This window comes from Scleropages formosus, chromosome 3, assembly GCF_900964775.1.
Source record: "Scleropages formosus chromosome 3, fSclFor1.1, whole genome shotgun sequence".
In the NCBI taxonomy this organism is placed as follows: domain Eukaryota; kingdom Metazoa; phylum Chordata; class Actinopteri; order Osteoglossiformes; family Osteoglossidae; genus Scleropages; species Scleropages formosus.
Genome location: NC_041808.1, coordinates 16,358,071 through 16,383,526, shown reverse-complemented (window position 1 = coordinate 16,383,526; position 25,456 = coordinate 16,358,071). Strand labels below are relative to the sequence as shown.

Here is a 25,456-nt window from a genome sequence, read left to right as displayed (position 1 = left end):
ATTACAGTTGAGCGCTAATGAACCGGACACTTCATTATGGTAAGCAAGCATATTACAATGGGGTTCTACATGCCATTCATCACTTGAGACATGTCAAAATTAAAACTTGAGGCTCTGTAATACCTACATTTTGCAAGCCAAATGAACAATTTGAATTTAATTGAATTACTTTATGCTGTTTTACATAGTTCTAGAATTGTTTCTCAGACAACTTGTACAGAACCTAAAGCTAATACTGAGATTTTTCACAGAATATCTTGAAAATGCAAGAGTAATACAGAAAATGACATTTAGAATGTGAACATTAAATATTTATGCCAAACCATTGCAGCCATATACACTCAATGATCATTACAGCACTGCATTACAAATTAAATACTTGGTTTTATTACTATGCATGTGAAAATCAAATCCATCTTGTGTAATAACCAACTGAAAATCAGTGAGACCTGTTTGGTAAACTGATGCAAAATATTTATTTTGCTGAATGCAGTATTTTTTTCCTATTTAGACAACCCATTTTATATGTGACACTTAAATTGTAAATGTTATCAAAATACTCTTTTAAACTCACAAAATGCTTTATTTTTATATCTTACAATCCACCCTGAATATCAAGGCTACAGGAACAAAAAATGCAAAAAAAAAATCAAAAGCCAATTTTTGTGAAAATCTTACAGCTGTACCAAGAGACCCCAACGGAACAGGTTTGTGATAAAGCCTTTTATATTTTTTCCAGGAAAAAAATAAATAGTGCTAGTTTCCAGATTCACTTTTAACACATCTGTCCCTCATGAAAAACATTTAGGAATCTTAGAGTTTAAGCTGAACTTAATTTCAGCAGGAGGACTTATTGAGACACTATTCCTGACACGGTTATTACGGACTCCTGACTGCGAAAGCTCAGGGTGGATAACAAAGAAATCCAGCTGTAATCACCCAGTGGGAGAGCTGTACAATTATACTTTCTGCTAGCAAGAGTGGGAAATCCATTCTACTGTAACAGCTCCTCATCCATAAATCAAATCCAACTCATACACATTCCTTCTAGTAGTTGAACTGGACACATTTTAACAGATCACCAAAATTCCTTAGTTAGAAAGGCATAGTATAATTTGTGATTTAAGACATTAAGGAAAACTGGTTATCTTACTGGATGACATTAACTCAGATTTGCTGTCATAACACTGGTGATGCGTATCTTGGCCACTAATCTGTGACTTTATGCTGCTGATAAAGGTGGTAAAAATAAGGTGCTGACCAAGTCTGGAAGTCAAAAACATCAACAGCATAACTTTCAGTAGTAATGAACATTTTCAAATTTAACTTATCTGCACTGGGATTCAAATCATAGCACTGTGAAATTCCTTCAGGAACTATAAGTACAAAAAACCTTTTTAAAATGTTTCAAGTGGCATACACGCACGACAATATGATCTTTTGTTTGTACCGAATAGTGCTAACAGTAAAACAAGTTAAGTCACACCCCGACTAGTGGTTTTGAAAGTGAACAAGTTGTGAGCAGTTTATCTGCACTGGAGATTGAGCATGCTTCTAGACAATGCTGGCTTCATTCATCCACACACACACACACACACACACACACACACAACTAAAGATTGTTCTAGGCGTTCAGTTTCCTATGAGGACCATCCCTGCTGTAGTGGAGATGCTGCCACGTTTTTCACAAGGGACCAGGAGCGAAAGCGATGTGCGTAATTCGTGATTGTTTCCTCTCATTGCTACCGCTAGGAATTGTTTTGTGAACAGACATGTCCGAGCCAGTTTTTGTTCTGAGACATTTCAGATTTTCAAGAACTCAATTTTTTATTGTTAATATCATTGTCACTGTTATAAGTTAGTCTCTTTTTTAAAGCAAAATCTTATGTGCATTGCCCTTCTTTTGCTGAACACAGTTCCACGAAGCAGGAAAATGAGACCACAGAGGACAGGGGGGGAGGGAGTTTTAAAAAAAAAAAAAAATTAAAAAAAAAAAAAAAAAATTAAAAAAAATTTTTTTTAAAAAGGCTACAAGCCAGAATTTCCTCCTTCACTGGGATATGATTGGTTTCCCTTGTGCAAGAAAAAAAAAAAAAAAAAAAAAAACAAAAAAAAAATCTAAAAACGGCAAGAGATCTTTTAAAGCCACATTAGGTATCATCGTCATCAGAGGTCTGGCTGCTGCTGGTCTCAGAGCCCTCGTCCGCACACACGTCCACAGTGTTTCTCCAAGGCGTGAACTGAAGGGTCACGCCCCGCGTCTTAAACAGCACACCATTCCTCCCAAAGCCATTTTTCTTCAGCTGGAGAGAGAGAAGAAACACACTGAAACAATGCTGCCTAATGGAGTGGGTACACGGAACCACTTCAGAATTTCATACTCCCATTACTCCATGAAACCCCATTTTAGTTTAATGTCCTATGAATATTAAATTCATTATATAAATTTGCTGACCTGCTCTGTTTTAGTTTGAAATTCTTTTAGTTCATCTTCAGTTAGGGGCAGGAAGTTGTCATCATTCTCTGGGTATTCCTGCCATCCCATTGCCTTCAGGAGCCTGGAGCAGTCAGAAGTCATTGAGGGGAGGGAGAGAAAAATAAATAAACAAACAACTTCACTACTTGCAACTGACTTTCAATTCTTGTCTCCTCCCACTTGCTGCTGTGCTCTGCCTCCTTTGTGTTAAATTCATTTATACAGCATCTTTTACACAAAGTTGCAGTTCAAAGTGCTTTACAAAAAGAGAAAAAACATAGTAAGGATTCAGTTAAGAATGAAGGCTTGTATTTACAAATTAAGTGGGAGCATCAACACTTGAAGGTAACGGATAATGTGACGCTGCATCTGTTGACCCACCTGTGCTCAGCCTCCAGTGAGCTGGACAGGAGCTGGTGTTCGGTGTCCGAGTCACTGGGAGAGTGAGACACACCATTCTCGTGGCACACAGTTTCACCATACTCCCTGGACTCCGGGGTATTCTCAGCCTGAGTGATACACGTCAATTCATAGGTCAATGGTGAAAGGTTATCACAGCACTGCATTACACCCCATCACAGCCATACCACCTCCTCACCTCTCCTGGGGTCCCAGGGCTGCCACATGTGCTCAACTCCCCATTGCCCTCATCCTTTAATGCCCGCAGGAAGTCACTCTTGCGATCAGGGCCACGACGCATCAGCTTCAGTCGTGGTGGTGTGATGTCAATAGGTGGAGTGGTGCTAGAGGGAAGCTGAGAGTTTGGGAGAAGATGGTTATGGTTTGACCAACCAAGCACAAGATAAATCTACTGCTGTTGTAACTTTAATGGAAAAGCAAAGGTAATGCAGAATGCTTCATTTATATCTGGAAAGCGGTTTTTTTTAATTCTTAAGCAGATTAGTGACCAAAGCTAGCACTTGTCAAAACCGATAAGATATTGGAATATGTCAAGTAGCTGACCAAGTTCTTGGGCTTAGGGCTAATTACTGGTTTGGCTTCAGAGGCAATCAGGCTAACACTGAGCTGATGCATCTTGCTGTACCGACTAATGACAAACCCTCACCTCCTTGGGGGCCACCTGGGGTGGGGCACTCACAGGGGTCTGGGGTTTGGTCACAGAGACTGGGCTGACAAAGGCAGAGTCCCGGCCAGAGAAGTGTAGAGTTGGCTTTGGTTCCCTACCATTGGACTTCCAAGGACCTGTCTGTAGAATATGCCCAAATATTTGATTTGGAAGAATTCTGCACCAATACCTGCTAAGCCCACTACATTTACATTCATTCATTCATTCAAGTGATGCTTTTCTTAAAAGCAACTTACAATGTTAGGTAGTTACATTTATTCACTCATTTACACAGATGGGTGAATAATTGCCAGCAACTCTAACCACTACACCACCAGCTGTCCCACTATCGAACTGATGCAACTGTCGGTCACGAGAGACCATGGCAGAGCCAAACAAAACACACTTAAGTCCCACTATATACGAATCTTTATACCACTGTCACTGTATACTAAACTAATTTAGCAGAAAATATTTATGCTGTCAACCAATAAAATCTAGTCCTAAGAAGCCACAATTTAAATCATCACTGAGATCTAATCCAGAAGGAGGAGTGACAGCCCAGATAATTAGCAATAACCTGCACACCCTGCAGCTACAAAGATATGGTGCTATCAGTCTGGGAAAAGGTCAAGCTAATTTTGATTCTTAAACCTAAAAATGTAGCCTTGAGTGGTACCTTAGTGGTGGCTGCAGCTGACTTGGGTACCAGATTTTTGTAAACACTGGGTCCAGAGATGGGAACTTTGTTGCTGCTGGCAGGGAGAGGCCCAGTGCTGGCAAAGCCTGCCGAGAAAGCGGCACAGGGGTCTTCCTTGGAAACCTTCTTAATGACAAGCATCTTGGACACAACCTGCTTGGCACTTGGGGGATTCTCTGCAGACACAAGAAAAGTCCAGAGTACATCTTGAGGACATGTCTTGGGAATTTTTTTCTGCAGAAATAAAGACAGACAGACAGAAAGAAAAAAAAAAAAAAGACAAAGAAAGAAAGAAAAGAAAGAACACTCACCCCACACACCAGCAGGGGTCGCCACCGCACGGGTCTGGTTTACCGGTTTTCCAGTTGCTTCCGGGTTAAGGGAGGGCTGTTAAACAATTCACTTTTCAGTATTTTTTTAAAGAAAAGTTATCATACTCACTAATATTCATCATTGATATTAATTTCACATTACATCATATCCTACAAAATTAAGGAGAACGTAAAATTTGAATGGTCTTTTTGATTTTCATTTGTTGTAAGAGGGAAACAGTAAACAGAGCTCTTAATCACAGCAAATAGTACATGAAGTGAGCTGTAGCCAGTGAAAACAATGAGTCATCACTGAACACTCCAATTATGCTGACCTGATAAGCATCTCCCGGCTGGAGGTTCAACTGAGCCTAAGACATCCATACTGTTCCCTGAACTTTTTTGGTTTATTGAGTCCACTGCCAATAGTTTCTCAAGTTTGGGTTAATGAATTAATTTGGATAACAAAGTACCATTTTCAAAAAGTTTCACAGCACTGTCAACATCAGCAAAAGAAAGGGTTTTTAATAACTAATAAATTACGAAATTCTGCAGTTACCTTCACAATAAATAGGAACAATGAGACTGCACAGTAAAGAGACACTCACAAAGTCTTCCTCCACAAACTTCAGCCTTTCCTCCTTGCCATCCCTGCGGTCTTCAGTGGAGAACTTGTCCTGAAAGGGGCCCCCCTTGCGGGGGTGGAAGATGCAATTGCGCTGTCGGTGCCCACCCTGCCGCTCCCGATCACGGTCCCCTCCGCGCTTCTGATGCCGGCCTGTGTTGTGGTGGTGATGTGGAGGGGGCTCACCTCCCCGTGCTGCCGCGTGCCAGCCTGAGGGCTCCTTCCACCCGGATCCTCCTGCCAGCCCTCCGTGACTACCCTTGGACACGGCTGAGTCCACCGAGTCATGTCGCAGGAGCGATGGCTGCTGCCAACCATCACCTGAGGATGAGAAAACTTTAGTGCAACCAGCTTTGTTTAACCAGTGTGCTATTAACCCGAGTTAACATGTCTGGGGGTTAAATCAAAGCTGCATAAGCACAGGTAAACACATTAAAGACAGAGGCTATGGTACACCTATAAAATCGTCTGGACATCATTTAAATTCGTGAGCTCTATGGAACTGAATTGTCTCAGATGATTTAACAACCATTCCACTAATGCCTAATGATCAAAATAAGAAAAACTATTCATTAAACAAAGATGTTTACAAACAACAATAGCTTAGAAACATACAATGGGACCATGAGTGCTAGGTTTAAAAACAAGCTTGTTTGATATTGTAAATTACTTCAACCAATGTCACATGGACTTTCTCACACTTAACTCCACTTTTATGTTAAAATGTGGAAACACTGCACTAGAATTTCAACATGAAAGTTTTTGGTCAGACTCCGAATACAGTGTGGGGATTTAAGTTCTTATCAACAGATCCCGAATCTGTTGCAGTTTAGTTGAACCCAGGGTTGTCACCTGCAGGAGCTCGAAGGGGCCCATTGTTGAAGAAGCCATCGGATGAGTTGTGGCGACGCCTGTTCACGGAGGGCCGGCCATCACCGCGAGCAAGGTGCTCTGCTGGCCTCTCAAAGTTGGCTGCAGGGGACTAGGGACACAGGAAAGGCAAGCAGTCACTACTGGACACCCTCACAGCCATCCTTGCTTGACCAACCCATTTGCAAATCCTTCACAAAAGCAGTCAAATGGACATATGCTGTGTAGGATGACCACTGACACACACAGCAAACAGGGCTGACAGCAAAAGATGCTTTTGGTTTTTATTTTGTGTCGCCTCTTTTGTCAATTCTGCAGAACTTCTTGCACCTCTGATGGCACAGAACAGCACTGAGGAAGATGCATGATGTTAGCGTTCTAGTGTTGCAAAAACCCTGTAATGATTTTGCCACTTAGCTTATTTAGGTGTAGAAAAGCTCATGAGCCCCCTAAGACTGATCCTCCAGAGCAGTTGATCCTCTAGTGCTGTGCACTTTCTCTTGCGGACATATTAACAGGGACAGTTCAGGAGTCATGGAATTCTATTAGAAAATGCCTCTTAAAAGCTGCAGACAATCAAGTGGACAAATGCAAACAAACATGGTTCGGTTTTCTTCCATTCACACTCTTAGTCCTGCGCATCACTGCATAGGCCTGCAAAGACCTTCCAGACTCCCCAGCCTGGGAACATGGTGACCAGCATGTTGTGTCCTCAATCTTGTTACCCCAGTGACCTTGCTCTCACCTTGGCAGGCTGAGGCGTTGAGAAGTTAAGCCAGGCAGGGACAAAGTCATGCTGCGCCATTTAGGTCCAGTGTCTCCAGTCAGTGGATCGAGGCATCAAACCTCATGGCCAGAATCTGACAGAACATATGATGGGAGTGGGGAGGGTAACTGCTTGTCAACCAATTGTGCAGATTTCATGTACAGCTGCGTATGAGGGAAGTTTCTATACAACTGCTACTAAAAAATTAGCACACGCATCATTCAGCAAGGATAATAGTAGTACAGTGTTAATTAAACATTAGGGGATACAAAATTACCCTCAATTTTAATTACTGGTTTTCACATCAACTTAATGGTTGCTGAGGTTACCACAAGTTGGGACAACAATTTTGAATGGTAATTTTAATGACAAGGGATATGAAATGCTGCTGCCAAAATCTAAAACTGAGACCAGACAATTAAAAGGATTAACTGTCACAAATATCCCACAATACAAGGGCATTATTAATACACACCTAAACGTAATTGTCACATGACTCTCAACAGAATGCAGAGGCCATACAAAAGCAGGACCTTTCAAGCAATGTGAACATCTGACACTAATTAAGATGCTGAAGGTTGTTCCTCTATTGAAGAGAGTGTACCCAGACCTTGAGTATCTCTTGAGTTTGAAAATCTCCACTGCAGCGATGACACAAACTCAGCGTTCCCAAAGCAAAAACCGTGCAAGTTGAAATGAAGAAGACCATGTCCCTTACCCAGAGTTGTGAGCTCTGAAGTCCAGCGACTCCTGTGGCCTCCCTCACAGATGGCACTTTGGGCCCAATGCTTGTCTGTGCGTGCTGGTATGGTCTGGCTGAGCTCTGTCCCTCAAGCACCCAGAAGGTACAGGACAGCGCAGTCCCTGTAAGAAGCCAGCTAGGTTCTTCCAGGTTGAGTTTTGGGTGAAGGGGTTGGTAAGTGGTTGGGTTTGTCGTCACAAAAGGTTTGGAGCTCCTCAAGAGGCACGTAGAACAGATTTGGCCAAGAACAGCAAGGGTGAGGAGTGGGCAAGATGTGCTTTAAGAAGGTTCCTTGTACATGTCCTAGTAGGAGCTGAGTTGTTGTTCTACAACAAACCAGCTGTTCTACAACAAGCACAGTTCAATGCACTGACAATGTTCTGGCAATGTTCAGATGCAGCTGAAAGTCTCTGATGGCGCAAAGAACAGACACCACTCTAGAGAAGAGGCACCTGGCTCTTCTGCTGAGGTTCAGAAGCAGCACGATGTGCCAGCAGACTCTCTGTTACTTCCTCACCAAGTCATTTTACTCTTTGCCCACAAACATGCACAGAAAAAAAACTGACCAAAGAACAGGCTTATAGAAAGCGCCGGAAAGTATTGCTCACCTCATTAAAATAGCAGGTAAGCTGTGAATGTCTGAAAAAAGGGACCTAGTTACATAGTCACATAACACCTAAAGTGACTAATTTTTACAAGATAGCATTGTATTTTACAATCAAGGTATTGACAATTTTGGTGAATGGCAATTTTTTTTTTTTTTACGGAAACATGCTAAATATCTTGCAACTGTTCAGTTGTGTTTTTGTAAATTCAGGCCTTAGCATATCTGTGATTTAATTTGCATCCCTAAAATTAGGACAACATGGCAACTGCTAGACAGTTACTGCAAATCAGCAAAAACACCAGTCAGTATTATGGGACTAAGTCATCCCACCAGTTTTTACAAAAATGTTTTAAACATACAGTCGATACACAAAGTATGACATGAAACTAATTTGTTAACTGAGAACAAAAGCTTCTCATGAATACAGGAAAAAAAAAAATGCTGGCTGTTTAACAGTTTGGTCCTTTTTCTAAGTCAAAATGCAAGTTTAAACATAGCATATGCCCAGCTTCGGTCGTGTCCAGTGCTAATATGTAAAACTACGTCTCTCTCAAATGTAAAGCCTAACATTACACAGCCTTAATCAATCCAATCGTGAGAGTCCTTTGTACTGTCTTCCCTCTTGACCTTTTCCTCTGCCAGTAAAAGTTCTGAAAATAAAAACAAAAAAAATTCAATTAAACAAAAAGTATGAAAAAAACAGCATTTAAAAAAAATTACATTTTGTGGAACCAAGACCTGAAGCTGAATCCAATTCTACAGCATCTGTATGGAAATTCAACTTTTGCTTTTGGGTAGAGAACACTAAACCTTGTAAAAAGTTGTTTATTGAACAGCACAGAAAGATAGTTTTTGGCATCAGTTTATAAAATTACATCTTTAAAAACTGCTGTTTCTAACAGGGATAATAAAAATCTGATTTCTGACTGCTGCATGTAGAATACATCAAAATGTATATGGACTAATACATATTTTGAACAAATTGGGATTAATTCCAATGTTACACCTTCATTAACAACATCAGTGTCAAAACTCAGCACTGTATACCGCCAAATTGTAAACAAATTTGTTTTCATGCAAATTTTCTTTTGGAAGGACCGATCAAATAATGAAAAAGAAATGCCGCACCCCATTAGTCTTACCAAATGCTATCAGGTATGAAATGTTTCACCACACACAATATAAAGCGTTTTCATTCCAAGTATGAGAGGAAAAAGTATAAACTGATAAGCAATAGTCAATATTATGCCTAATTGGACTTTACTGCCTAAACGAAACTTACAAGTTTACAACTGGTACTAACAGACAGAATACTACATGATTATGATTACTGATGTACTAATCCACATGAATAATAATTATGCATGAGGGAAAATAAATCTTGATACCAAAAAGCAGAACTTCGACAAACATTTACAAATGTATGAATTATACCCAAAGTGAGAGGGAAAGCTGATAAATAAACAAAAGGTTGTCAATGTTGGCATTGTATTCATCCAAACAAGAACTACTATTCATGACAACATGTGTAGTGTGCCGCTTTAATGTCTGCAAAACTCTCGTGAGTTCCCCCTGTACAGGGAAAGTCAAAGGACTAAACTGATGTACTTTGGAAAAAGTGACCTGTAGACAAATCACACACAATGTAAGTTACTTTAAATAATTCTAAATACTAAAAGAATAACTAAAAAAAATAAAAAAAATCCAACTAGTGAGGTTATAGCACCTAGATCAAAGTTAACGAAGTTCAGCACTTCAGAATGAAGTTATTCTGTGACACTGGCCACACTGGGCCATTTTGGAGAATATGAAAATATGAGACATCAAGCAGATCCAAAAGCACCAAAAAGGATGTAGATGGCATAGAAGCTAAGCACATGGAGAGGCCAAAATCACTTTCTTCTTAACCTGTAGCAATCTTGATCAGGGTACAGTACTTACCCTGAATGGAAACACTAAAATTGTATAGTTGTATAAATGAGCCAAATACTGTAAAAATAATGCATCATAATTAAAGACGAATGGGGGGCACAGTGGCGCAGTGGGTTTGGCCAGGGCCTGGTCTGTGGTGGGTCTGGGGTTCAAGTCCTGCTTGAGGTGCCTTCCAGTGAACTGGCATCCCATCCTGGGTGTGTCCCCTCCCCATCCAGCCTCACACCCTGTGTTGCTGGGTTAGGCTCCGGTTCGCCGCAACCCCGCTTGGGACAAGCGGTTGTAGACATTGTGTGTGTGCGCACATATGCATTAGAGACAAGGACGAGTTCATGTATACACTCCATACATAGCTACTAACATCCAGTGGAGAAGGCACAAAAAGTCTGGCCAGTCTGTTTGAAAGATTAAATAATGAAGCATCCTAAAAGAGAACATTAGATAACATTACAGAAATAGGGCCGCAGGTGGTGTGTATTATAGCCGCTACCTTGCACCTGAAGACCCCAGGTTCAAATCCCACCTACTACTGCTAGTAGTTCCCTCGATCAAAGTGATCACCCTGAACTGATACCATAAAATTACCTAGCTGTATAAGTGAGTCAATCACTGTAACTAGTTTAACATTCGTTGGTTTGGAAAATAACAATTAATTGCAAACAGAAAGAATTCAACTATGGGGTTTCTGGGGGAGAGGGGGGAAACAAAGTTGAAATAGTGACTCGGCGATCCACATTCCATATGACCACCGGTCACCGCTGCATCACACTCATTTCAGTACCAGCCCACTTTCCCCAGCGGGAGACCCGGCGCGCTCCTCAGGTGACGCGTTACTAGCGGTAAACAAGCGCATGTGCACGACTCCACGGTGGGCACTTCAAAAACGACACTCCACACCACTGTTGTGACAATAAATACGTAAACGGATGGTAAATTCGGTGGGCCGCACTCGGCACTCGTCTACGATAACAGAAACGACTAGACAGTAAGCCAGTATACAAGTCCCCCCAGTAATTCCAACAATGCACTTCGGCTGCTCAGCATCAGTCTAATTACTTACCTGTCTAAGTGCCTCTTAGCAAACACAGCTAACAAGCTCAGCCTAGGGTATCATACAGGTATGAAGTCTGCTCGTATCCGGCGACAAACGGCAAATAAACATGAGTAAACGGCGTCAGTTTCGTAAATCTCGCCGCAACGCAAACTATCTCACACACTTTACCAAGTTAACTCAAACACAGTCACAGGGCCGATGTTGTTAGGCCCCAGTCGCTGCAGTTGCATCTCTCGCTTTAAAAACGGCCCGCTCACGTCAACATCATCATGATCCTGCCATCTTACAGTAAACTGTAATTAACGACGTTTTTAATCAAAGCGAACAGTTGTGCAGCGCGATGACGGAAAGAGAGACGGACTAACGGAGTGTGTGGCAGCCCGGAGGTCGAGCTAGCCTAGCCCGCTAGCGGCGGCGCGGAGGTAAACAGAGCTCCTGGTGGCTGGGGAACAACACGGCTCCAAAATGGCCACCAAGCCGCACGGGACACACACATTCACACATACCTTGTCTGTGGCCTCAGCGAAGACTCTTATTCAGCTGTATTCCAATATGTGATGGCACACTACGCCCGTTTTCGCATCTATTTCTTATAACAACGTGCTGTTTTTCGTCTAGGCTTTAACATGAAGACGTCGTTTGTTTTGGATTTTCTGACTCGCTCGATCCGCCGCTCTAAACCAGCTTATCTGCCCTGTTCCTGACTACGGCTTCCAGGCGCGCCAATCGATCGCAGCGCTAACCAATGGCAGGGCTCACTAATAGAGCACAGAACTAACCGATGGAGGAGGCGCCAGCAGACGGATCATCATATAGTGCCCGTCGGACGCAGGCTTCTGGTAGCGATATCATGATGACTTTGCGGTTGCGCTTGTATACAAAATATAAAGTCAACTGGAAATCACAGCAGCAAGATCAGGTTCAGTAATTATATTCACTATATAATTATAGCGGGCAATTATTTTTTTCTGGTTTAGTATTCGAAAGCACAAAATGCAAGAAAGTCACAATTATTTATGATTATTACCTTCTTATCATTTTAAGTGTTAAATTTGTTGAAAAGGAGCACTATAAAGGTCTCTACCAGATTGTGTTTTGTATTTTCCGTTAGAGACTCCGCATCCGCGGAACTAATTGAACACACTCAGTGTACCCAGTCGGACCAACACTGATGTGTACACCACGTAGAACACGTCGATCTTGGTTTTAAAACACAACTAGGTGTTATCGACGTTTTCATTCCTGAAACTTGCCAGCAGCCGGTACCGACGCATGTTTTAATGAAATACGTGTTATATATGTGTGTTTAGAGACGTGTGAGTGAGTGGCTCTTCTGTAACTGTCTCGCTGCAGGAGCCCGCGAGGAGGAGGAGTCGACGGAATTCTAATTTTCTCCGTTCGTCCGTCCGTGCATTTTCTTGATACTCTTCAACATTCTTTCCCTAGTTCTTAAAAAAAAAAAAACGATGATTTCCTGTGTCGCGAGAAGAGCCATCGTGTGTCTTTCCAAGGTAAGGATGGGCAAACTGGTGGAGACACATTTCTTTATTATATTATAATAATAATAATGTGCAGATTTTAACCGCTAGCCTTCGCATCATGACGATGCGCGTGCCTGCAAGTACAAGGGGATGAACTCTGGCAGTGGTAACTTACAGAGATGTATTGAAAGATGTCACTTTATTACTAAGCTTAGCTCTATTTGACTGATAAAATCGTCTTAACTTAAGTTAACGTCTAAGTCTAAGTTGCTGGAGAAACGTGGCTTGCTAGCTAAATAACTAAACATATCATATGATGGATTCTGTATGTGTGGTTTCCAGGCTAACCCACGGAGTTGGAAGTCAGCGTCCACCATGCTCGTGTGTCCAGCAAGAGCGTTTTCTTGGGGCCCTCAAGGCCATTCTGTCACACTGCTGACCAGCTCTTGCTTACGGTCTCACAGACAGACGCACGGTGTCACGCAGCCAGCAGCCAGCAGGCTGCTGAGGCTCCGGGGTATCCACTGCTCTGTACCGCAGCCCCAGCAGAAGCGCCGGAAAACCGAGAAGCCCGAGCCGCAAGAACTGGACCTGGTGCGCTATGACATGAAGGAACTGACAAAGGGGCCCAAACCAGCATTATACCTGGGATTTTCTGGCCTCATACCTTTTGTTTCTGCCCCTCTCATCATGGCAGTAACGGAACTCTACTTACCTGATATAGCTTATGCCCAGGTTGTTTATGGGGCATCTATAGTGTCATTTTTGGGTGGCGCTCGCTGGGGTTTTGCACTTCCAGAGGGCAGCCCTGCTAAGCCTGATTGGATGAATCTGGCCAACAGTGTGGTGCCCCCCCTGCTGGCCTGGGTGGCACTCCTATTCAGGGATAACATCACAGAGGCAGCTATGATGGTGATTATAGGCCTGGGTATCTCCCTCCACTATGACTTATCCCTCTTGCCCACGTATCCTAGCTGGTTCAAAGCCTTGAGGACTGTTCTCACAGTTGTGGCCACTTTCTCCCTTGTGGCTACTCTTTGCTTAAAAGGAATGTACCCAGAGAAGAGGCTGAAGTTAGATGACTAACCTACTGGACTTGAGACAGACATTCTTTATCTGAATCAACAAAACCTTGACAAATCCTGTAGAATTTAAAGCCATGGCATAGGGTGATTTACATGTTTTGAAGTCTGAGAAATCAGTAAATAGTAATGCAAAATGCAGAGCACTGTCATTGCATTGTAAATAGGAGTTTGTTGTAAAAATAAAAGTCAGTACCTCCTGGAAATCGGTGAATCAGAAGCTGCATTATGCTTTGGTAATCCTACTGTTTGAACTTTCTCAAAAAATTTATTTACATTAAATTTATACATTTTGAATGTATAAAAAAGTACTCCAGATAGTATACTGTAAGTGAACTCTGGCACTCCTGAGTGCATTTATGACCATCTGAGACATTAATTCTGTTTTTCCAACGTTCAGAATAATGCACAATACGAAAATAATGCCAACAGCACTGCATGTTTCAGGACTTTTATAAAGAACCCAGAGGAGAGCTACACCACACACTTCTGAATCAGGAAGTGTGCAAACTTCACGCTAATTAGCACAGGTAGTGAAATGCAATATATGGTGGGGTCCTACATATGTGCCTTGTATTACTTTGTCACACTGAAGGAGTGCCTCAGCGCAACAACAGTACCAGGGTGGAATTAACATGTTTTTACTTGTTCCCAGTCTGGGAGATGTGGGCACTCCAATGTTCGTTCTGATGGAGCGCATGCGCCAGCTGGTCAGACATCTTGTGGCTACCGAGTGGCTGCAGAAACACCCATCGTCAGTCACGCAGCCCCCTCTGACTTCGACCCCACACCCCTGAGGAGCAGTATACTGCAGTGGAGGGGTCGCTCCGCTCCTTTGGAGGTAAATCATAACACCTGTGCCTCACCCTGGAGGACCTGCTCCAGAATATCTGATTCGAGCACAGTGATGTCCAGAGCTCCTGTATGTCACCGGTATGGAGGTGTCATTGCACCTAAAAGTATACTGGAGCAACCAAGGCTGAGTACACTACCCAGAGAGGACAGTGGCAGTCCTGCTTGTGAAACTGTCCTCTTTCTGAGTCATGTGAACAACTGCTCACCTGCTGTCACACTGTGAAATGACACCAAGGGACCACGAGGTTCATTGTTATGTATGAGGCCAGCGGGAGGCATGGGAAGAGGAAAATTCAACTGAAGACATTCACAGAGGAAATTCAGGGATCAGGGAGTCCATCAAAACAGGTGTGCACAACCTTTGTCCCTTTAGGCTCCTTCAGATTGGATATTTTGTCCAATCTGCTTTCTCCAGTTCTTTGTGTTTTTATTGTAAAGGGTGGTGGTGACATTTGGAAAATATGACAGTGGGGGCTATCGGCATTTCCAAATTGGACTCCACAGTACATCTAGTCGATAGAAAGCAGCCCTTGCACAGTGCTCCCAAATGTACATTAATTTCAACATAGTGCTGTACATATCCCTTCAATGAAATGTGCTCTTGATTTTCCCAAATATTCTGGGCCCCCTTTACAGTTCAATGGGAGTATAACACTATTATAGTGTATACACTAGACTACAGTACTTTGGTGGAGTTGATTTAGAAGTCTCCTTGTCCAAGGGGATTCACGTTGCTGGACAATTAACAATTCAGCTGAGGACATTCAGATTACAAGAAAACAGTCTCAAACATTACTTCTTAAATCCAGAATTTTATTGTTTCATGTGAAATGTTTTTGATGTTTACATATGCTAAAACATGAGAGATTACAGTGCAAATCCAAGCTTGATCTAATAGTGTCCATTTGCCAGCTCCTTTATACAGAATACTTATTGCAACTACTCCTCACAGTGCATCTTCTTCCATTTTCAACGACCTGGTATTCATAGATGATTGCATCTCCAGTCCTGAATTGCTCTGCACAAGAAGCTGTCTGGCAGCACATTTTCAGAATCCAGCATCACTGCATTCCTCTCATCCTTAAACTGTACATCAATACAAAAAGGTTAAAAAAAAAAATATGAAAAAAAGGAAACACTACTAGATTTTGATCTGTATTAGAAAAATAACTCATTTTGTATTCATCTAAGCCATTATGTAGTACACACAAAGTAATCTGGTTATTTTTCACTTGAAAGACTAAAATCCAAATGACAATTTGTCATCAATCATAAATAGTACTGCAATCCACATCATGGTGCCACATAATAGGTTTTTCAACTGTCTTGTTGTTTCAGTACTTTTAGGTAAGTGTCCTTGTCTTCCACTTCTGTGGTCAGTGAAACTTCACCCTGTAAACATGTCATTTTGAAGCATGTAAACCCTGTGAGTATGTGTGCTTTCTGCATTCATACGTGACTAATTTCTATACAAATAAGCAAAAGTGTATATAATTTTTTCAGCGCACAAACACGAGCTATGAATGACTTTTAAAGTACTGTAATTCAGACCCTTAGAAGTTATTTATTCATGTTTTGCTCAAAGTATTCAGGAGTTTAATACTCAAAATAGCAAGAAATGGTTCAGCTGATACAACAATGTTAGAAATGTCTGGGTTTGACAGTACCTCCCCACATATTACTGTGAAGCACTGAAGAATGTGCCAGTGACTATATACATATTTCACAGTGAAAAGTGTGCTGCGGCCATCCACTACACTGACAGCAACTGATAATAGTTCAGTGTATACAGTATCTGGGCCCATTTCAAAGAGCATCTCTCCAGCTGCACATCACTGGCAGCAACTTCTCACAATCAATGTAAAACCAGAGATGAAGAAAAGGTTCAAAGAAATCCTTTGCCTGACAGACAGACTTGAGGTACCAGGTAATGTAAGAAATGAAATTACACAAAAATATTTTGCATTTCCTTTCATTTAATTTAATTTTCACTTCAAGTAGTTAATTGTTCTTTTGGGTTTAAACTCTCTAAATAAATAAAGTTTTAAAAAAATTGATATCCCATAACTTCTTCCATTAAGATCAGGCACAAGGAATGACTGATCTAACCTCTTTCAAGTAAGTTTTTTTGTCCTGGCATGCAAAACATTTCCAATTGGCACAGATGTTTGCTTGAGTAATCCAGAAAATAACACACAATCACCCTTGCTGTCCTTCTATTGTGCTCTGGAAGAGACTTGGCTGCCATCAGCCAGGAATGCTGGCTGTCACTTAAAAAATGTGAAATCTGAGCAAAATCTGCAACAATTGACATAGCAAGTAAAAAAAATAAGATGGTGAAGGTTAACAATACCCCTAAGTCCACATTTTGTTTTTCTGATGTACACTTTTTTACCCTCCTATTTGAAGCTGCAGATTTTGCTGGTTCTCAGAGCACGGCTACACCGCCATCGCAGCGGCTGGTTATCATGTTGCCAATCTCCGTCCAGGTGTCCAGATGTGGGTCATAGATCTCCACAGAATCCACAGTTACGGGAGCAGAGAAGTCCTGGCTGGAGGCCCGCCCCCCTACCGCATACAGCAGACCGTTGACAGCTGACACGGAGACCCCTGCCCTCGCAACACCCATGGGCGCCACCTCCACCCATTTCTCCTGCAGTGGAAAGAGTGGGTGTGGGAAGCAATACAACATGCAAACAGACTGAGGCAGTCATGTGTTGTCATACACACATCATTGTTATTACTTTTTAGCCGATGCATTTGTCCCAAATGAGTTAAGGTAAATGTTGTAATATATCAGGCTACTCACAATTACTTGCCCATTTATACTGCTGGATATTTTTACTTCATCAGTTCATGCCAAGTACCCTAATTAAGGGTATAATACTGCAAGTGGAATGTGAAGTTCCAGCTTTTAAATTTGAAGGCAGCAGCCTCAAATGCTACATTACATACTGCATATAAACAACATGGACAATTTTAGTCAGATTTTTGCAGCCCTTTCTGAGAGGATCTCTTCATGTTTTGGGACAAATACACTTTTGCAATTTGAGAAGGGACTACATTAAAATAGAGTGGAAAAAAAGAACAAGTATCAATCCATGACCACCTAGATGAAGGAAAATGAACCAGTGAAGGCTACCTCTTCAGGACAGTACTTTTCCACTGTCTCTAGGGAACCCAGCGCTTCATTCCAGCCCCCGACTGCATAAATGCAGTTGTTGAGGCTGGCCACGCCCACATAGGCACGACGTGTCATCATAACAGGCAGGGCGCTCCAGCGGCGGGAAACGGGGTCGTACATCTCTGCTGAACGCAGCTCCATGCCCTCGTCACTGATGCCCCCAATCACGTAGATAAACCCTATTAGACCCGAATAATTGACAGAAATACCGGCATGGGCAAACAAGAATCAAAATAATTCACCAACAGTGATATTTACACTAGTGGCAATGTGTTAAGCTATGTATGCAGCACCATGCTTATCAAGTCCTGTACCTTGTAACTCACAGCAACCAAAATAGTAACGAGGAACCGCCATGCTTCCAATTATCTCCCATTTATTTTCTGCAGGGTCGTACCGCTCCATGGTTTTACCGATTTCTGAACCTATCCATCCTCCTGAAAACACAATTACACACAGCGCTGGCATGCATTAGGACAAAGGCAAATTACTGCATTGTCCTGTAACATAGCCTGGATGCTATTTCATCAAGACTACCTGGATGTTGTCACCATGTCTGAAAAACGTCAGTAACTGCTTAAAGCTAAAGAAAACTCTGAATTGTACTGGTTGGCGAGCCCAGCTAAACGGTTCATTATACATGGTCAAATAGCACTCCAGACTATGACAAGATCAGGTTATAAATCATACATTTGTTAAAAAAGGAAAGAAATTAAAAAAAATAAATAAACAGAAGACAACTTAATTGAAAGTGTTAGTAAGCTTAGTGGTGGAAGGATGAGCAACTGGTACCCAAAGCATAGAGGGCCCCATGGCAGGAGCACACGCCCACTCCACAGCGGGGAAAGTTGAGAGAGGCCACAGCTGCCCACTGCTTTGTCACAGGGTCATAGCGCTCTGTGCAGTCAAAAATCATGGAGTCTTTCTCCCCTGAAAATACAAAAAGAACTCTTTATCCCTTGAAGCACACCATAGTAACGGTTCAGGAATTCATCACACTCCCACACGCTCACCTCCCACGACGTAGATCATGCCTTCGAGCACAGCCACGCCCAAACCACTGCGAGCCTGGTGCAGGGATGACACTGTGGTCCAGTACTGGCTGAAAGAGTCAAAGCGCTCAACGCAGCTCAGGGCGCGGCTGTCGCTCCAGCGGCCACCCTGCAAGCGAGTGTAGCCTCCTTCACATAGCACAGCACCAAAGAGAAAGGATGTCAAAACATAAGTGTCCACTGATAAAACCCATTACGTGTAGCTCTGATTTAGAATTTGAGTGATAAAACTAAAGACTCAGCAGGATCACAAGATGAATATTCTTATGCAAACGGAGAATTATGGCATGAAGTATGTGGGATGAATGTAGCTTTATTTACCTATAGCGTAAAGGTACTTCCTTGCCTTTCTTCTTGGTCGGCTTTTGGCTGGCTGCAGCAAACTGAACAACTTGGTGTCCTTGGGGGACTTGCTGACTTCAGTGTACTCTTTCAGCAGCGTCTGCAGCGCAACTCGCAGACTAAAGTCAGAAATACCTTAAGAAATAAACATAATAAACAAAAGGAAAATAACTACAACTACCTTCCAGTTTACTCCTGAATTACCTAAATTAGTCCAAAATTCCCACTTATTTATACAAGCAATCTATGATTATCATCTTTATAAACACTACGTTACAAGTTTCATTTTCATTATCATGACAGCAAAGCAGGGCTGATTGTGGTAGTTTCAAAATCAAAATCTCACCAAAGTTCTAGTTGCTAAAAATAAAGGTTTTATGAGTTACTGCTTTCAGTATACATTTACATTTATTTATTTAGCAGACACTTTTCTCCAAAGCAACTTCCACTGAACTCTTTGTAGTGTTATCAGCCCACACACCTTATTCACCAAGGTGACTTACACTGCTAGATACACTATTTACAGTGTAAGCATTACATCATCTACACAAAGGATGTCATAATTTCTTTGCTTAACCCAAGCAAAGGGAAAAGAAATCAGTTTGTTGACAACCCTTCCCCCAGATGTTGCCATTAATCAAGGCAAAAGAAAGGTGCACACTAAAATTGTAACCATAACATTGTAAGTTGCTTTGGAGAAAAGCATCAACTAAATGAATAAATGTAAATGTAAAACGGCACCCAAATGTGAGCCTTTAGGGTTGTGATCCTGGCTGCTTCCTACCCTCTATGTATTTGAAGAGACGCTGTGGGGAAAGCAGGGGGAAGCGAACAGGGTCCAGGACCTCCACCACATATTTCTTCTTCTTGGCCACATCTTGCAGGATCCAGTTCATGGCAGCAGTGAAGACCTGGTATTCATCCTCAATCCTCAGCTCTTCACTACGTAGCAGTTTTACCAACTGGTCCTTTGACAGGCCTGCAAACTCGTCTGAGACACAAACCTGGGGGACAGGAACGGCTGTAATGTTACTATGACGAAAATGATAATGAGCTGTTACAAGTAATAAAGCAGCCACTTTGTGAATGCTGTGGGGCTTCACCTCTAGGAAGTGGACACAGATGTAATTTTCTGTGAACTCCAGCATGTCCAGGCAGGCAATCTGCTCGAGGAACTGATAAATGCCCACACAATTGGACGGGTCCATCTGGGTTTTGAGGAACTCGCAGCATATTGTGACCACCTCACTTAGCTGCAGCATGTCGGCAGCTACCATCAGCTCCTGCACATTTTCCACAGTCACATTGACCTCACCTGTTGAACATTCAGAGAAAACCAATGAAAGCTGAGCTGCAGAACATGCACAAAAACAAGTACAGTGAATGCACAACTAATGAACACAGGTGGTACCAGAAGACTGGTCATAACTCAATTTGTTCATAACTCCAAGGCCACTTTTACCCTTACATCGTAATCTCACACACACACTGTCTGAAACCGCTTGTCCCAAGCAGGGTCGCAGTGAACCGGAGCCTAACCCAGAAACACAGGGCACAAGGCTGGAGGGGAAGGGGACACACCCAGGATTGGACAGCAGTCCATCACAAGGCACCCCAAGCAGGACCTGAACCCTAGACCCACCAGAGAGCAGGACCTGGTCATACCCGCTGTGCCACCGCGCCCCCATCATAATCAATAGATTTATTTGCAGGTTAGGTTCTGTAAAAGAAAACGTTCAGGTATAGCTATAACATCTGAAGACTCTGAAGAGCTTTTAGTATTTTTATTAACATTCATCTTTTTAAACTTTATTAACTTAAAAACAAATGTCTGAAAATGCCATGCGGTGGTGCAGTGCGTTGGACCAGGTCCTGCTCTCCGGTGGGTCTGGGGTTTGAGTCCCGCTTGGGGTGCCTTGCGACGGACTGGCGTCCCATCCTGGGTGTGTCCCCTCCCCCTCCGGCCTTACGCCCTGAGTTGCCGGGTAGGCTCCGATTCCCCGCGACCTTGTATGGGACAAGCGGTTCAGAAAATGTGTGTGTGTGTGTGTGTGTGTGTGTGTGTGTGTGAAAATGCCATTTCCACAGACGTCTACTAAAAGTCTACAGTTAACCGATCCATCCACGTGCAATGCTGATCATCTCGTTATTGATCGCCACCGCTGACAGGGGCCAGACAGGAGCTGCGGACTCTAGAAGAGAGCCGAGCCGAGACCTCCCGCACCCCGAATTCTCTTTAGGTGCTCGGCTCGGGGCCTCAGCACATACGGTTTGCTCCGAGAGCATCAGTTTAATAAATGAGTGAAGAAAAGGCCATTAAAACTAAATGACTGAACAAAGGGGGAAATGATGCTGGAAGGGTCTGCGAAAATTCGTAACTCAGACTCAGCTGTTCGTAACACGAGGAATCAACGTGCTCCATACCACAAGCGCTACTGACAGTTACTCAGCCACGTTTGACTTGCAGCCCACCGCACCGGTATATATGAAGTCCAGCAGGATTTCAAAGACGTCCGCCTCCAGTCCCAGAATGTGCACCTCCTCTTTGTTCACCTCACTCATGCCCCCCGCGAACAGCGCCGCGAAGTAGGGGCTGCTGGCCGCCAGCACCAGCCTGTGCACTGCGAACCGGCGGCAGCCAACTCGCACGTGCACGTCGCAGAAATCGGCGCGAGCGCGCATCTTGTTGATCTGCGCCAGCACGAGGCGCGCGTGGCGGTCCGAGGTGTACTGCGCATGTTGGTTGTCTCCGTGGTCCGGGGCTGCACACGCGCCCGCGCCCGCGCCCCCGCCTCCGCCACCGCCGCCGCCGCCGCTCGGAGCGGCCTTGGGCTGGACGGCCGCCGCTGCCGCCATTGCGGCTCGGTTACAGCGGGGACATCGCGCAGATCTGGGGACAGAGCAGAGAAGTGTCACTGGATGGTCCCTGAACCACCACCGGCACCGCCGTATCGCACGGACACCGAGAAGGGCACCGCGGGCCACGGTTAGCAGGAATGCGTCCTGGGAGACAGATAAACAACGCAATAAAGACAGGGAAACACAACCGAAAACTAAAAATAATAATACTGTTGTATACAGACTACAAATCGCCACGCCGGAATATACAGCACCTAGTATAAAACTAAGTAAGTGCGTTACGGTCGGTTTGCGTCGAAACTATATTTTTAGTTAGTTTAGGGCTACTAGCTTTTCTGTTTACACAGAGAGAAAGCTCTATAGCTATGAGCAAGCATTTTAGCACGGCAGCCATATTCATAATAACGCCTTCAGAATGTACTTTAGACAAATTTGGAATAGTCACGAACCATTAACAGTGGGCTCCTATCCATCAACAAGCGGTGGCGAGATGAGGATGTTGCGGTACCTCCATCTGTCAATCCATTACATCGATTATCAACTACACGCCCTGGAGCGGTAACAGTCCGGATTAGATGAGCACAGAGAGGCGGCCCGCTGCAGATATAGTAGACGTATATACTTTTACAGCAACTGGAACGTAAACTACTACTTTTTACTCAAAAACGGACAATTCAGTTAATCGTCTGTCACATATACAAGACACGTTCACAATTTGAAGAACCGTGTGGAACCTAGTGAAAGGAGGATATCACTCCAGAAAAAATGAGGCGAGCGCAAGGTGGCAGAGTTTCACATCATTCGGGGTAAAACGGGAAATTTAAGGAAATATATATATAATGAACAACAGTTATATCTGTTTTGCATAAAAGCAAAACACTGTAAGAACTATAAAGTCCAAGTTCTATTTGCATATAAAATAAGTAACATAAGAACAGCTTAACATGATATTGCTGTGTGGTGTTCGTTTATTACACTGCAGTACAGCCTGGTACTGTGGTAGTAGTAACAGTAATAGTAATAATATAATACTGTAGTAATAATAAAAATGTAGGCTTTCGTACAAAAAACGTGGTTACCTGCTTCTATTTTTTTCCCCACGCTGTTATATCCATGAACAGCTGAGTGTTGTTACTGTTTAAATTTTCATGTGCAATACTTTTCCCTCTTCGTTATTCCCTTCTTATTTATTCGATCCCTCATCAGATTCCATCCCGTTATTTACTCCCCCCCCCCCCCCATGTGTATGTATGTATGTTGTGTTTTTTTGTCTACAATGAACGGGAATCGAAGCAAAATTCATTGTATGCGTGTGCATAACTGGCCAAATAAATAAATCTCATTTGATTCCGATTCATACAGAACCCAAGAATAACTGAAGGAATGAGGAAGAGCTTGAACGTTATTTTACGCCGTCAAATATGCAGCATCCCTGCTCTAATTCAGCGCATCTGTCGAATGCGATAAACGGAGCGCGCACGTATTACGCGCGGAAACGTCCAGAATCACTGAGGACAAGGCGCGAGCACTTTGACTTTACCGCAAGCCACCTGCAGAGCGGCGCGCGCAGCCTCCCGCGACGACACGTGCCGCCAGCCCTCGCCGAGGCGCTTCAGGCCGGAGCCGTGCGCAGTTCGGAACTGCAAAGGGAGGCACTGAGAGCCATTTCAACATACGCCGTATGTTGCCGAAGGAGAGACGCAAATATGCAGAAAAGCAAGAGAGGGGCGTGGGAAGTGGAGGACAGCGTTCCCGTGCCGCCAGTGCGCTCAGTTTCTGAGACTGCGAGGGACGCAGCTCGCATACCATTACTGAACAAAATGAGTCATTCGCCGTAGTCATTACATCGCAAGCTTTAGTTTAGGTTAAACTGGTTGCCGGCGGGTCTGGTGTCCCTCTAGAAGCGCTCTTGTCGCTGTACAGCCGGTACAACAAAAGTTAGTACTTAAACCAACTAATAATAATTGTTCCCGTAACGGTTTTTTTTTTTGTACGAGAACGCAGCTGCCCGAAATGAAGAGGAGCGCAAGTAAGAATAAACGGAAACTGCCGAATTCGGAGGGGAAGCCGGGCGATGCGGTGAGTTTCTGGCTGAACTGAAGCGGCTCACTTGTCTTTTCTGAGTCCTTGGGCTGATTCAGACAGTCAGCGGGGGGCGGGAAGGAATGTCGCCCGGCGGTGGACAGAGCAACGCAAACGCGTCAGGCGGCGTTAGGGAGCGGCTGAGCTGTGCGAGTCACCGAGTGTGCGCGCTCTCGCCGGCGGCAGACCGCGATATTACGGACACGGCTGACTGATGTTCTGCAGGCGATTAAACCCAGTAATGGCCGTTTGACCTTCACCATGTATCTTTTGTAAGTCCGTTCACTCTCACCTCATCGTTTTGCTCGCCTTGAGTCAGCAGGAGGCGTAGTGATTTGGGCTGATGTGATGATGCCCCGCATTCTTCAATCAAGTTCTTGTTTGGGATCCGATCCCCCCTCTTGGTGTATCTCCCCTGATCAGGGTATTTATGCTTAATCGATGCTCTGATACAGTGGTGATACTCTGTTAGTAAGGTTGATTAACAGTTCAAGTCATTTTGGACAAAGATGTCAGCTGAGTAAAGATCAATATCCATCAAATCTCAGCTATTTGTCCGCCAAGATGGAGAAACAGTTGATGAAAAGTGTGCACGGTTTGACAAGCTTTTCAGTTTTCTCAGTTGTGATGATGAGAATCGATTCGTTTTTCGTTTTCCGTGATGAGCGCAGACAGTCTTTAGGATGCTTGGCTCAATGTGTCTCAAATGACATCTTATTTGACACAGATGTTTCACGGCCGTTTTCCATTATGCCAGTAGATGCGTCACAGATGCTGTCGAGAGTTGGTGTTCCCAGGTGGAAACAAAACTTGTGAAGAGCTTAGAAAACTGATGATGATGTGACTGTAGTGTTGTGTGCATTCGAGTTTTGAATAGGTGTCAAGATGTAAATGAAATAACTGCTGTACTGCAGATAGGAACAGTAAGGAATGAATGTTTTCACAAGCAGATGTCACTTTCTGAATGTTAAACCAGAAACCAATTCATATTGTTCATGTAAAGATAAAACTTACCCATAACTTAAAATTACTGTAGCTCAAACTACAGTTTACACTTTGCTCGTCTGGTTTAAATGCCAATAGTAATACTGCAAGAGTTTTTTTTCAGGGTGGTAATTAGTGTAATGAATTTGAGCCATAAAATATTAAGATATGATCTTGGACAAAGAACTGGGGAATCACACCTCCCTGTGTCTGTGCCTTCTGCATATAAGGCCCACAATGTAACACATCCTAAAATGGGGAGTTTACACACACACACACACATCTTCAGAGCCGCTTGTCCCATATGGGGTCATGGGGAACCGGAGCCTACCCGGCAACACAGGGCGTAAGGCCGGAGGGGGAGGGGACACACCCAGGACGGGACG

At 43.4% G+C, this 25,456-nt stretch overlaps 4 protein-coding genes across 11 annotated transcripts in view; 2 read left to right on the top strand and 2 right to left on the bottom strand.

Moving 5' to 3' along the window:
* Positions 1–637: 637 nt before the first annotated feature.
* gpbp1l1 (GC-rich promoter binding protein 1-like 1) lies at positions 638–11,870 on the bottom strand. Of its 3 annotated transcripts, none has more exons than XM_018753777.2 (12): positions 11,656–11,870; positions 7,533–8,813; positions 6,794–6,908; positions 6,031–6,160; positions 5,162–5,499; positions 4,554–4,629; positions 4,222–4,418; positions 3,576–3,683; positions 3,075–3,230; positions 2,858–2,985; positions 2,456–2,558; positions 639–2,303 (listed from the first exon to the last, which is right to left on the bottom strand). In XM_018753777.2, the coding sequence occupies exons 3-12, from the start codon at positions 6,851–6,853 to the stop codon at positions 2,151–2,153; spliced, it is 1,449 nt and encodes a 482-aa protein (XP_018609293.1). In that variant the 5' UTR covers positions 6,854–6,908; positions 7,533–8,813; positions 11,656–11,870; the 3' UTR covers positions 639–2,150. The 3 variants fall into 3 exon arrangements, with proteins under 3 accessions (XP_018609294.1, XP_018609293.1, XP_018609292.1); XM_018753776.2 differs by having other exon boundaries at positions 641–2,303; positions 3,543–3,683; positions 11,656–11,869; XM_018753778.2 differs by lacking the exon at positions 3,576–3,683 and having other exon boundaries at positions 638–2,303.
* A 74-nt stretch (positions 11,871–11,944) lies between these two features.
* tmem69 (transmembrane protein 69) lies at positions 11,945–13,914 on the top strand. 2 transcript variants are annotated; one of them, XM_018753782.2, is made up of 3 exons: positions 11,945–12,068; positions 12,503–12,660; positions 12,973–13,914. In XM_018753782.2, exons 2-3 carry the CDS (start codon positions 12,616–12,618, stop codon positions 13,714–13,716), a joined length of 789 nt encoding a protein of 262 aa, XP_018609298.2. In that variant the 5' UTR covers positions 11,945–12,068; positions 12,503–12,615; the 3' UTR covers positions 13,717–13,914. The 2 variants fall into 2 exon arrangements, with proteins under 2 accessions (XP_018609298.2, XP_018609295.2); XM_018753779.2 differs by lacking the exon at positions 11,945–12,068 and adding an exon at positions 12,322–12,411.
* Positions 13,915–15,379: 1,465 nt separating this feature from the next.
* On the bottom strand, positions 15,380–22,805 carry ipp (intracisternal A particle-promoted polypeptide). Of its 2 annotated transcripts, XM_018753250.2 has the most exons (10): positions 22,454–22,805; positions 21,623–22,035; positions 20,249–20,460; positions 19,930–20,149; positions 19,125–19,280; positions 18,765–18,932; positions 18,544–18,681; positions 18,066–18,188; positions 17,710–17,930; positions 15,380–17,220 (listed from the first exon to the last, which is right to left on the bottom strand). In XM_018753250.2, exons 2-10 carry the CDS (start codon positions 21,999–22,001, stop codon positions 16,996–16,998), a joined length of 1,842 nt encoding a protein of 613 aa, XP_018608766.2. In that variant the 5' UTR covers positions 22,002–22,035; positions 22,454–22,805; the 3' UTR covers positions 15,380–16,995. The 2 variants fall into 2 exon arrangements, with proteins under 2 accessions (XP_018608766.2, XP_029105827.1); XM_029249994.1 differs by lacking the exon at positions 18,066–18,188.
* A 694-nt stretch (positions 22,806–23,499) lies between these two features.
* Positions 23,500–25,456, top strand: part of LOC108935166 (microtubule-associated serine/threonine-protein kinase 2-like) — a 105,920-nt gene continuing 103,963 nt past the window's right edge. For all 4 annotated transcript variants that reach the window (XM_018753539.2, XM_018753536.2, XM_018753537.2 and 1 more), the window contains exon 1: positions 23,500–24,083. In XM_018753539.2, coding sequence (XP_018609055.1) covers positions 24,018–24,083 — 66 coding nt within the window. In that variant the 5' untranslated portion in view covers positions 23,500–24,017. The remainder of the gene's footprint in view (positions 24,084–25,456) is intronic.